This window comes from Microcaecilia unicolor, unplaced genomic scaffold (assembly GCF_901765095.1).
Source record: "Microcaecilia unicolor unplaced genomic scaffold, aMicUni1.1, whole genome shotgun sequence".
NCBI classification, from domain to species: domain Eukaryota; kingdom Metazoa; phylum Chordata; class Amphibia; order Gymnophiona; family Siphonopidae; genus Microcaecilia; species Microcaecilia unicolor.
Window position 1 is genome coordinate 9,780 of NW_021963130.1, and position 13,895 is coordinate 23,674.

General features: G+C 41.8%; 1 protein-coding gene across 1 annotated transcript in view; it reads right to left on the reverse strand.

Moving 5' to 3' along the window:
- Window positions 1–1,401: 1,401 nt before the first annotated feature.
- LOC115458976 (dystonin-like) overlaps window positions 1,402–13,895 on the reverse strand; it is a 155,281-nt gene continuing 142,787 nt past the window's right edge. Inside the window, exon 25 of the mRNA XM_030188836.1 lies at window positions 1,402–1,866. Within this exon, the coding sequence (XP_030044696.1) occupies window positions 1,402–1,866 (465 nt within the window). The remainder of the gene's footprint in view (window positions 1,867–13,895) is intronic.

Consider the following 13,895-nt stretch of genomic DNA (forward strand, 5'->3'; position numbering starts at 1 on the left):
AATCTTTCTGTGAATTCACCAAACTAAGTTTAACAAAAAAAGCCAGAAACGGCTCTAACTTAATCAGATAGTTTAAAAAATCCCACACTCCACAAGTTTCTTTTTACTTACAACAAAATTCATTTTTAACTTCCGAGCATCATTTCATGACCCGCTCACAAAGAAAAAAAAAAAAACTTTACAAAATTTGTGATCATAATGTCACAACATTAAAACTAAGTTTTGAACCGGAACCGTAAATGAAAAGTTTTGTGCAATGACAAGTTTAGTCTCTGAGTGATGCTTTGCAAACCCACAACAATCTGATCTCCTCCTGCGTACCTTTATGGGTAATGCCAGGCAAGCAGGACAAATTCAGCATAACTGCCCTTAAATGCAATTGCCCTCAGCCACAAATTTTTTGTGGGAACAAAACAATCTAACACTAACATAAATGCATAGTGGAGGGCATTCCAAATGAAGAGTAACAGACACCATCTGGTCAATAAATATAGCAAGAGACCCAACAGCTGGAATGAATCAGTGTGTTGGAAGAGAAACTGCTTGTAGGTCATTTAGCAACCCACCTCACAAGGTATAGTCAAACATGCAAAACTGATCTATGAATTAAGATAGCGGCCTAAACTGTCAGAGAGAATGAGATAAGCAATTGGTATATAGTTTTGTTTTGGTTTATTTTTTTTTTTATCAGAAAAGCTTAAAGGTTACTATCACAGTAATAAAGCAGAAGCCCTTTGGGTTTATTGCTTTTAAAACCAAAACCCCTACAAGTTTTTGGATTACCTTATCAGACAACAGGCATTTGCGGACTGGCTCCAGAACTTCTATGGAACAAACACAGTCTCTGTTGCTCGCTGGGAGAGTTTGGAGATGGCACATGTAGCTGGTCTGCTCTCAGCTCTTGAGCATATAGTAGCATTTCTATAGAGTCTGTATGGATGTTTTTGTATTCCTCTGGACCAGGCAACACCATGCTGTCTCTTAAAGCTGTGGTGCTCAGCTGTCCGCTAATTAATGCAAGACTGTCGCAGTAAATATCCGTATTCAGAGGCTCATCATCCACATGAATTTTTCTGTCACTTCCACTTGACTTCTCGCTAGTTTATCATCATCGTATTCATTCTGCAGTTCTTTTTGAACACCTCTGCACCGTTTTCCTCCTTATACTGAAGAAACTGCAAGCACGGCACAGTGTGCTCTTTCAAACATTTCTGCAGCTCACAACGGACTGTTTTAGAGGATTTCCGCTCTTTTGCAGATTTAAGAGAACTAAAAAGCTCTGCCTTTTCTGGCTGTGTAGCATCACTCAAAACCAATCGATAACTTACATTTGTGGGCATGCTTCTATATGCGAGTAATGGATTTTGCTGATCACTGTTCAATGTGACAGAAAGCATAGTCTTAACTCGTCTTCCAGGTTGATCTCTGCTGCAGAAGATCCGGTTTTAGTCCAAGATGACTCTCTTCCTGGTTGTGTCCTGTTTTTAATTCCCCTTCAGCATGTGGGCTACATAAGCCAGAGTCATCATCTTCTGAAGTTAAAGAGCTTGTGCCATTTCTGTACCTGCCAGATTTTGACACATCTGATACATCACCACTTTCAACGAAGGAGCATTCATTTTTAGTTGCATATTCCACAAAGTTCACTGGTGCAAACATTCGCCATGACTTTCTCTGTTCCTTTTTTTCAGGGTGAAACTTTGCTTTCGGTGGTCCAGCTGCCCTAATTACGTCACTGTTGAGTTTCAGTGCATCAAAAATCATTTTTTCATCTAATTTGTTTGTTTCGCGGCCTCTTAGCTCAAATACACTGGAAGAAGTCATAGCACCATTGCTGCATAAATATGACTGTCCAGTGTTCGATGACTGTAGGGTAAAGTACGATCTGTGAAATGCCTTGATGAAAGACTGCCTTTAGAAACCAGAATCTATCTGTTCATTCAGTCGCACTGTATCATAGATCGACCTCTGTGGGACATAACAGTCTTCAATATTCAGATCTTCCTCCTCGCCCTTCCCAACACAAGGTTGGATTCTGACGTAAACAGTCAGGCCTGCTTAGTGGCTTCCCCATGTTATTTAAAAATTAAAATCTGAAAGCTGCCTAAAACTAAAATGCCCACTTTGTTCAGCAATGCATACTGTAAATCATAGTACTGATCTAATAATGTCAACAAATTCTATCTTTAGCACACACACACAGTATCATCAACTGGACACTCTGAATGCACATATACACCAGATAAAAACATTATGAGGTGTCAAAGTCAGTTTAGTGCATCAAATTAAACTGAACTATTATTTTACAAGCTTGAGGTTCAAGAATTGCAGTAAAATTTAAAGTGCTTCAGCTTTCAAGGAACAGATAGCTTTGAAAGTTAACTGTACTCAGAACATCCCACAGGGCACCCCATGCTTTCATCAGTCAAAATTTGTATCTTAAATCTCCAGATTCTGCCTTTCAAATGAGTAAGTATTGAAGCAGGCAGCACATTAGCTCCTCTAGGTGGTTTATTATCTATAATCCATTTAGAGAGACTGAAAAACTCCATCTTCTTAATAAGGCATAATATAAAATGATTAAAAAAAATTTGCAAAAACGCAGTGACAGACCCAAAGCAGCGAATGAACCAAGAAGTACAAAACAAGTTAAATCCAAAGTAAGGTTAAAAAATATATGGTCCTTTGGCTTTCCTTTAGTAAAGGCTATGGATGTCCTTGGTTCGAATGCAGACTGTGCTCTTTTCATCCCAAGCTTCTCAGTCCCGAGCTGTATTTAGAAATCCTCAAGAAACAAGACCTCTGGGTGGGTAGGCCATGCCAAGTTCTGTGAAGCAGCCCTTTAAAAACTAACAATTACAAACCACACCCTGAGGGTTTTTTTTTTTTTCCCTGTTCACAACAAACGTTTTGTATTTTCTCAACGGAAAGATATTCCTAGGACTAGGACTCACATCCGGTCGGGTCAGGCAGGCCACGCCATTCGAATCACGTTATTTGCTTAAGGCACAGAATATTTCCGTGTTAATTTATAGGCCCAAAAAAAAAAAACCCTGACAGACACAAAGTGCAGTTACAGTTTAAGGCTCAGTCTGACGTATAGCTGTAGCCGAGAAGGCATAAAGGGCAACTCTCGGAGTGAAAGACTGCCTGTAACATCCAGTGTTCCCTGATAAGCTTCCCAGCTCTGCCTGGTTTCTGCAGACCAGAAGGCATCCTCCCAACACAGAGCTTAAGCAACGCCCTTCTTATTCTTTACAAAACATCTGCTACTGTCCTATTCTACTCCAGTACTAGTAGGTGCATGACCTCTTCTGCTCCCCCCCCGCCACATAAGTTTACCTCTTCGTCAGCTCTCCCATTTGTCTTGTCTGACACACACTCACACAGTTGCCTAGGTGGGAGGGGCTTACAGGCGGGGCTGCGACCCGATCACCCTGGAGGTCTCGCTCTTCTGGAACAAAAGCCCACTTTTTTTTTCAGGTTGAGCGCCCGGGAGACACGCATAACATATAAAAGCCGTTCGGGCATAACACACTGAACCCGTCCACTCTCCAGCTTCAAGTGACCGCATTCCGTGCTGTTTTTTTTTTTTTTTCTCAGTGTGACAAGGAACCGGAGGCTGCGGGTTAAGGAACTAAAACGTGCACTTTCAGAGCTGAATCAGAGAGTTCAGAGGATGAAACGCACGCGGCGTATAAGGAGTGGACGGGATGCTATAAATAAACCAGAAACAGCCTTGTAGTTTTCAGCTGTCAGTTTTATAACTTCTCAGTTCTTTAGTGTAAACGAGACAAACACAATACATACACTTCCTCAAACATCTCCTGACCAGCATCCTGTTTATTGACCTGAACAATCCCATTTGCTATGAAGGGATAGTAAAATAGTACGTTACATGAGTGAATGAAACATAATCCTCATTTAGCTATGTTAATAACAAGAGAGAGAGAGTGAAGACCATACGTACTCCTCTATTACAAAAAAAAAAACCTCGCCAGTTTTGCAGGTTTTTTTCACTGACAAATCCAAAGTTGGCTTTACACTGAATAAAAAAGTTTCTAACTCCCCATCCCCAACTCAAAAGAAGAACATCAAATACACATTTTTCAAGAACACACGGAAACTGTCAAGTAAAACCTTGACAATCATTGTGCCAACATGACCATTTCCAAGTCTGCATTACTGAAATAAATTTCTAATGCCACTGTGACAAGTGAAGTTCGGATAAAGTGAAGTTTACACATGAAACACATTTTGTGAGTAATTTTATAGAATTATTTTCATGTGTATATGGCCACATAAGCATGTAAATGGCTTGTTATAAAATTCCAACTGGCATAAAACTACGTATGTTGACATGATGGCGCACACATTGATGGCAGGCGTGTAGAGGAGTGGAATTTGGGCAGAGGTTGCAAGCAGGTGTGGGGGATTATAAAATACTCTAATTTACACATCTGTTTAAATCAGTGGTTTCCAAAACTGGTCCTAGAGACAGTACACAGTTGAGACAGTGAATGCAATCTCTCTCATGAATATTTATTAGGGATATCCTGAAAACCTGACTGGCTGGAGTGCCTCCAGGCGCAGGTTTGCGAATCTCTAATTTAAATAATCTAGATGCCCATGCCCACAATGTATGATTTCTGTCACTTTGCTTAGCATTTTGTAAAGATACATAGGGCTCAATTTCAAAGAGAAAAACGTCCAAATTGGTATTTTCAAAACCAATTTTTAGATGTTTTTCTATGAAGTCCATTAAAAGTGCGTTCAAGTCACAAAGGGGTGTGTCAGGAGTATGCTAAGCGCGGGACCTGGGCATTCCTAACAACTTGGACGTTTTTCTGCCATAATGCAACAAAACAAAAACATCCAGGGCTATAACTTGGACATTTGGTCTAGACCTGTTTTATTAATGAATAAGCCACAATAAGTGCCTTAAATGACCAGATGACCACTGCAGGAATAAAGGAATGACACCCACTTATCCTTCAGAAGTCACTAAAACCCCCTCCCACCCCCAAATTGGTATTTTAAAACCAATTTTTAGATGTTTTTCTATGAGTCCATTAAAAGTGCGTTCAGTCACAAAGGAGTGTGTCAGGGGTATGTTAAGCACGGAACCTGAGCATTCCTAACACTTGGACGTTTTTCTGGAACAAAACCAAAATTTCCACGGCCAAACAAAAATGACTGAAATATTAACGTACACTCATAGTGGTGTACCATGCAGGAAGGAAAAAGGTATTGAGTGTACGTTAAATATTTCAGTCATTTTTGTTTGGCAATAGAAATTTTTGTGGTAGTTTCTAGAACACTAGTAACTTCCACACCCCATCAGTTTTTGAGTTATAGTGGATTCTACAAAAAAAAAAAAAAAAAAAACATCCAGGGCCATAAAGTGCCCTAATGACCACTGCAGGAATAAAGGAATGACACCCACTTAATCCTTCAGCAGTCACTAAGCCCCTCCCACCCCCGCAAAGATGTAAATGAAACAGTACAGCTTCAGAGTGTTATGGCCAGTCCTATTAGAGCAGCAAACAATTCCTGGAATAGTAGTCAGAGAAGGTGACCCAGACCCATAATCCACTCTATTACACTTGTGATGGAAAGTGTCAGCCCCCCCCCAACCCCCCCCCAAAAAAAAAATTCTACTGTACCCACCATATAGGAGACACCTGCAGCCATAGGGGCTACAGTTGGGTACAGCAAGTTTTTTGTTGGGGTTTAAAGAATCTCACCATACGATGGATACAGTGAGAATTGTGTACCTGGGACCTTTTCTGTGAAGTCCACTGCAGTACCCCACTGCTCTGCTATGATGTCTGTGTTGCCAGTCTACTAGGAAAGCTGGCTCTCCTACATCCCAATGGCTTGATTTTGTACGTTTGTACTTGGACATTTTTTTTTTAATAGTGCAAAAAGATAGACGTACTAAGAACAACATCTAGGAAATGGTAATTTTCAAAGAATGAAGACGTTTTTCAAGTTGAAATGGTTATTTTCACTACTTGATTTGGACATTTAAAGCAAAACGTCCAAAGGTCGGATTAGACGTCATATCGAAAATGCCCCTCATTGGTTCCTACACGTCTTTATAAATTTGCTCCTAAGTAGATGCCTACTTGCCCTCCTTAACTAGCAACCCTTATAAATTACCTTCTCTCCTCTCTCTCTCTCTCTCTCTCTCTCTCTTCAGCTTATCAGATATTGTGTCATCACTTAATAAGCACAGCTGTAACATGAAATTGCCACAAATCAAATAAAGCATGACATATGCAATTGTGGCAGCTGTGTATTCATGCTGAGGCGTGTGGTTTGTTTAAATAACAAAAAGAAAAGCAGGAACCATTTTTTGTGTTCCAGGCTCATAATGCTGTTCTCTACCTGATTATTTGTCATAATGATATTATGGAGCCAAAAATACTTTAAAGATAATGGGAAGTGATACATCGACTTTCTGTGATACAATCACAAGTAGTTTACATGGATATATGAAGGTACGTTCTCTGTCCCTAGTGAGCGCACAATTTACTCTTTTCTTCCATCATACCGATTCCAAAATCATGTATCAATCGAGTCTACAAATAACTTTCTTCTGCTACCCAGCTTGTGAAAATGGCTTTGCTCCAGGTAAAAATGAATACATCACATATCCCAAAGAAGGCATACGTGGAATGCCTCCTGCTGATACATACGCACATATCAGTATTCTGTAATATGACCTGAGGATGGGGTTTTGGTCTCTGAAAGTTAGTCAAAAATGTATTGAAATCAGTCTAATAGAAAGATCATCTTATTTCATTTTCTATTTATCACCACACTACAATACTACTTTATCCTAAAGCAAAAAAAATAAATAATAATAATAAATCTTTTTCTTACCTTTATCGTCTCTGGTTTCTGCTTTCCTCATCTTCTCTCACCTCTCTCCCTTCCATCCAGCATCTGCTCCCTCTCTCTCTCTCTCTCTCTCTCTCTCTTCCATCCAGCATTTACCCCTTTCTCTACCCCTTCCATCCAGCATCTGCCCTCTTTCTATCTCCCTTCCATCCAGCGTTTGCCTGCTTTCTCTGCCCTTCCATCCACTGTTGCCCTCTCTTCCATCCTCTGTTTCCCTCTCTTCTATCCTGTCTGCCCTCTCCCTCTTTCCACATGGTGTCTGCCCGCTTTCTATGCCCCTTCCATCCACTGCCTGCCCTTTCTTTCCCTTCCATCCAGCCTGTGCCCCCCTCTCTCCTTTTTGCATGATGCATTCCAGCATCTCCCCCCTCTCCATCTTTATCTCTCCTCTCCCCATCCATCTTCTGCTTTCCAGTATCTCCTGTATATTTACTTTTCTCCTTCCCCTGTGATCTGGTATCACTTTCTCTCCTCTTTCCACCTTTCTTCCCCTTCCCCTGAGGGTCTGGCATCACTCTCTGCCTCTCCACCCCTCTTCCCCTTTGGTCTGGCTTTGCTTTTCCTCCTCTCTCCACCCTCCTTTTCCCTTGCCTTGAAGTCTCGCATTGCTCTCCCTCCTCTATCCACCCCTTCTTCCCCTTCAGACTGGAAACGCCATGTGATCTTCCTCCTTTCTCCACCCCCCTTTTCCCTTTCCTTGCGGTATGGCTGACATTGTTCTTCCACCTCAGCTCTCTCCACCCCTACCCCGGCTCTGCAGGCCTCCAGCTTTCCAGGCCCACCAGCAGCATCAGCGATGTAACAGCTGCCTTTAGCCTGCCCCAGAAGCTTTCACTGTACAGCTTCCAGCGTAGGCGGGATGTTGTACAGAGAAGGCTTTTGGGGCTGGCCGAAGGCAGTGCTCATATCACTGATGTATGCTGCCAGAGGTCTGGAAGTTTCAAGGCCTGCAGAGGGGGGGGCGGGGGTGGAGAGAGGAGGGAGAGCGATACATTGCACTAGTTGGAGGGGGGATGTCAGGACGGAAACCCTTATTGCAGAAGCACCAGCACCGACATCATGGCAGCACAAGCACCGCATGAAGCGGGGGGGGGGGGGAAATGCCCATGGCAGTCGCAGCACCCCCTTATGACTTGCACCCGAGGCGGGCTGCCCCCCACCGCCCCACCCTCAGTACACCACTGCCTATTTAACTTTAACTCTACCTTTCCCCAAGTTTAAAAACAATTTCCCAGCAAATAACTTACCAGTGAAGTTCTGTCCTGCTCTGGAAGTCCTCTCACAGCACCTCTTCTACTGATGCTTTAAACTACTTGCTTTCCCTTGCTAACTGCATTCATTGTGCTTTCAGTTCTTTCCTTCACGTGTGAATATTTTATCCTAAATAAAATCTCTCTTTTTCATGAGCTTTTCCCTTTCAAAATTCGATTAACATGGGCTATTAGTGTTTGGATTCCGTCCTCTGGAAGAAATACTCTGGATTGGACAGAGTCCAAAACTACTTCTATAAATTAAATTATGTTGGTTGCATAAAGTGTGGACTTCTGAAAGTTTGTAGTTTATAAAGAATTCCAGAGACTGAAGAAGAGACATTTTGTCCAGAAGAATTTAGGCCAGCTAATCTGACCAAGCCACTAGAGATTAGTCATCCAGGCACAGAAATACTAAATGGCCTTGCTTGTGAAAGTGTGCAGCTGCCATGATGAGGCACTTAAAGAACACCCTAAATGCTGACGAAAGGCCGAAGAGCTTTGTCCTGGAAACATCTGGATTGAAGTGCAAACCTGCAGTATTTCTTGTATTGGAATATGAGTGTATGCATCTTTCAGATCCAGGATACAAATCTATCTACCTCTTTGAGCAGAGGAAGAAAGCAAGGGATAGTAGTCATTCTGAATTTCTCCTTGATAAGGAAATAGTTGAGGTCTCTGAGGTTTAGAAATAGGGCATAAGCATCTTGTACCTTTTGAAATGAGAAAGTATCTTGTGTGGAAACCTCAGTTCCTCCCGTGTGCTGAAACATGTTCTATGGCTTTGGCTTCAAGAAGAAGGTGGACTTCCTCTTGTAGCAAACTGAGATGGCTAGAAAAAGATTTGGTTCATGATATAGGATGATTTAATATCCCTTCCAGATTACAGAAAATACTCATCTGTCTATCACAATTGCCTGCTAAGCCAGTAGGAAAAGCTGAACTCTGCTCTAGACAGCTAGGGCAGGATGAATGCTTTGTAGAGGCAGAAGATCTTTAGTATAGACACAAGTAGGCTACAGCTTAGATTGATCAGGTGTGACCTGCTTAGGCTGGGTCCTTTCTCTTTGCCTTAACATAGGGCAAAGGTACATTGAGCCTGCTGAGGGTGTTTTTGGTAATAACATTTTCTATGGTAATAATAGCTATGTTTGTAGTGATTGAATGAAGTGAATCTAGCAGAAGCAGTTGATGTAGAGGGTTGAACTGGTGAGAAGTGTTGAAGAGTACAACAACGATCTCTAAACATGTGAATAGTCTCCATCATTTTCTCTGCAAATAGCAAATCTCTAGTACGAGGCGCATCAGCTATTTAGAGTAGATATGTTCTTGCAGCCTGGATGCCTGCAGTTTGACTGAAATTGCAGAAACAGAAGTCCCGGCTGATTTTTCAAAGATATAATAAGCTGTCCTAATATGGTAAGTACCACATTAACCAGCCTCCACTAGTATAAGAAGCTGACCTCAAGCTTGCATAGAAAGAGCAGGTGAGAAAACTAGCACCTTATGAGAGGTGGTATGTATATACTGTACCATACAGAGTTGATGAGTGGCTGTCCTGGCCAACAGCATAGCACCCTGAAAAACATTTTTTCCCCAAATAAGCCAGCAAGTCAGAGTCTTCCCCAGAGGAGTATTAGAGAAATCTCTGCATTTCTATAGTTGCTTCCACCAGTACTGAATAGCAGGACCCTGCTAAATCCTGGAGTTGGTTAGACTTTGTATTTCATACCCAACCCTTTAGAAACAGGCTGAATTATAACTGAATTCTGCTACATATGGAACTGTTGGTCTTTGAACATGCCAGGAACATACTGTTGTAGTCTTGGGGCTCTGTGTATATTATAGAAGGTCCAAGACATTTAACCTGGGTTCTGTTTCCTGATGAAGTGGAAAAGAAACTTCATTTGCTATTTGATAACAAACCTTGGATAGAAAATATCCTCCTACCAATATTCATTCCTCATAGACAGAGGGGAAGGTTCAGATGGAATTCCCGTTGAAACCCTCTTCCTCATTATCTGAAGAGGCTGGTTAGCAATCATAAGTATCTAGGAGGGCATCTCCATTAGAAGAAAGAGAGTCTACAGAGGACAGAGGAAGCAAATAAACAGGCTTATAATCTGAGTCTGAAGTAGATAATAAGGAAACAATAGAATCTGAGTATGTGGCTTTCTGCACAGGAGTAAGATCAGAGAAATAAGACAGCTCTTTAGGTTGTGGCAGTGAAGGAACCTCAGATGGATTCTTGAAATAACCCTTAACAAAGTGTCTAAACACCTTTTGAAAAAAAAACAGAGTGACAATGTTGTGGAAAATGGAAATATGCCAAAGATGAAGATTTATCCACCACTGAAACAAACACCAGTTTAGTAGGCATAGGCTATTGTGCAAATGATTAAACAGAAGTAAATTACTCTACAATGAACATGTCTTCTACCATGTTGGGAGACTCTGTAGAAGGTATGCTGACCCTGCACTGTTTCTGTTGTACAGAGAGTGAATTGTCGTAATCAGGCATGAGGCATTTAAAATGCATGTTGAAATTCTGGACATTTCCACTAGACTTTGGGCATGGATGAAACCCAGACTTTGGAGACTTGAGCCATTATTTTAGAAACCTATCCACATGCAAATAGCAACATTTATATGTGTATATCAAACACATGTGTAAATGCCAAACTCAGAAAGCCACTACTTACACATGGGGATCTACACCACACAGAGATTTCAAGGGGGTGGTACGGCGAGACTAATATCTACATGTGTATTTCCCATTTTACAAGGGGATATACGTATATGGGGAAATATTTCCATGACAAGTTTTACATCAGCTCAAAGGAATGCATAGGTTTAAAAAAAGTGATTGTTTCAACCAGGACCTTACACAAGGGTTTAAGAGGGGGTCATTTTAACCCCATATAGTTTAAATCTACCTCCAAAATTGCGGAGCCTCAAGGAAGCCCACACAGAATTAGAACAACCATACTGACCAGTTTGTGTGTCTATATAGTAACAAAATGGAACTAGACCTTCCTAAAAGACTGTTGTTTTTCAACTAGAGTTCTCTAATTTATTTAGCGGGGAAGTTATCAATGTGGGCTACTGTTAGGATGGGTTCTTTTACCACAAGTCATACAATTTTAGCACAGGGTCTCATTGTATAAAATGGGACCCTATACTAAAATAGCACAACTTGTAGTAAAATAACCCCTCTTAACAGCAGCTCCCTCCCATTAATGTTTATCTTTCCTCATCCTCATGGGCCAGCTTCCAGAAAGAGTTGGCACATAGGACTAAATTCTGAAATTTTGGGCCCCCCAAAATTAAGCGCTATTCTATAAACAGTGCTCTGAGTTGGGCAGCGTTTATAGAATAGCGTTTGGTGCCAGAATCCACGCCCAATTTTGGGCATGAGGATTTACACCAACTGAAACCTGGTGCAAATCCTCACACCAAAATTAGGTGCAGAACAACCTAATTCTGTAACACTGAACACAAATTGAAGGAACACTTCTGACTTGCTCATGCCCCTCCCATGGCCACACCCCCTTTATGAAGCCACACATAAAAATTTACACACGCATCTTTACAGAATAGTGACTAAAAATGCATATGTAAATTCAAATTATTGCCAATTAGGGCCAATAATTGATAGACAGTATCCAATTATCAGTGCTAATTGGCTTGTAATTCAATTAAATTGCGTGCACAATTTTTAGCACCATATATTGAATTAGGGGGATAGTGACCACAGCTGCAGAATGGATGGACAAAAGTATTTAAAAGTAAAACACAGAAAAGACATACATTTTGTGGGTAACAAGATCCTCCCCTCCAAATTCGGTTTCTATTATACTTGACAACTCAGTGGTCACAATGTTCTCTGACATATGAAGTTGTGAATTATTTAAAACTACAAAATAACTAGGGAGGCTCAAGTTAAGAGTGGTGCAAAAGCATTCTTTAAGCAGTGACTATCTTGACAAATCTGCCCATTTCTTTGACAAATGATTTTAGAATGGTGATGCATACAATTGTTTTGATCCATCTGGATTACTGTAACAGACTCCATTGAAATACTTTTTTAAGTGTTATAGAATGTAGCATCAAGGTTTGTGCTGGTTGAGTTAAGGTGGGATAGAGCTGCTTGTTCCGTGATTAATCTTCATTAGTTGGCAATTGAATCCCAAAGTTAAGTTCAAGCTCTTACTCTTATTTTTAAAGGGGCCCTTTTACTAAGCCGCGTAAGCGTCTACGCACACCCAACGTGCACCATAATGAAGTTAACTACCGCATGGCTCTTGTGGTAATTTCATTTTTGGGGCGCATCCAAAACGCGCTTCTGAAAAAAAATTGGGGGGGGGCATGCGTAGCATTTGGCACACGTAGGTCATTACCGCCCGGATTCTTTACTGCTAGGTCAATGGCTGGCAGTAAGGTCTCAGACACAAAATGGACGCGTGGCAACTTTGATTTTGCCACACGTCTGTTTTCAGCAAAAAAGAAAGGGGATTTTGTTTTGTAGGTGCGCTGGAAAAAAATTCTGCGCGCCCAAAACATGCGTCTACACTACTGCAGGCCATTTTTCAGCGCACCTCAATAAAAGGGCCCCAAAGTATTGTAGAAGAAAGGAAGGGCCTCCTTATGAACCTTTTCTAGACTGACTCGCTCTCCTCAGATGCAATAAGATATTGCTCCTTCTCTAAAAGATATGTGTAAATCCAACACTAGACTGAAATCTTTTTCATGGATGGTTTCATTTTTGTTCGATCCCTTGCAACCATAAGTTGGAATTTCTGCCACATTCTTTACAGTTTCAAAGATCATTAAAAATGTGATTTTTGTTCTTTTTTTGATGCAGAAAATTTGGATTTGCGAGTGCATCTTGGTAAGCGCTATTTTATAAAGATGTATGTGCACATTTTTCACGGGATAACTGAAAAGGGGGCTTGGCTATGGGTGAGTCAGGAATGTTCACTAAAGATGTATGCAGTATTACAGAATTTGGGGGATGCGTGCCTAATTTATACGCAATGATTTACAGCAGGTTTCAGTAGGTGTAAATCCTTGCGTCCAAAGTTGGTCGCGGATCCCTGTGTTATGCACTAATTATGCCCAACTCAGACAGCTGTTTATAAAACAGCACTGAGCACACATTTTTTGGCACCCAAGTTTGGGCGCCATTTACTGAATCTAGTCCATTATAACTGTTTTTTTAGGTTAACCACTATCAAACATATAAACGGCAAGTGACCGACTCACCTGCAAATGCGCAGTAGAGACTTCCCTCTCTGTCCCGCCCTCGCGTCAAGACATGATGACATCAGAGGGAGGAACAGAAAGGGAAACGGAGTCGAGCCACTGTCGGACACTGCCGCCTGGAAACGAACATCGCACGCACCAACCTCCACCCTCCCCCCCATCCCCGCCGCCGCTCCCGCCCTCCTCCGCATCGGGCTCCCTGCACTGACCTGACAGCGCCTCTCACCTCCGTGTGGAAGCGCTGCAGGTAGCAGCAGAGAGATCTGCTGCTGCCTGCAGTGCTTTCACACGGAGGTGAGAGGCGCTGTCAGGTGAGTGGAGGGGGCCCGGCACGGAGGGGGGAGGGAGCGGTGGCGAGGAGGGTAGCTGGAAATCTCGCCCGTTTTTACGGGCTTAACGGCTAGTACTCACAGACATAACAAAGGTAAACATATTATTATTGCCACTTAACACCAATAATTGATTATCAGA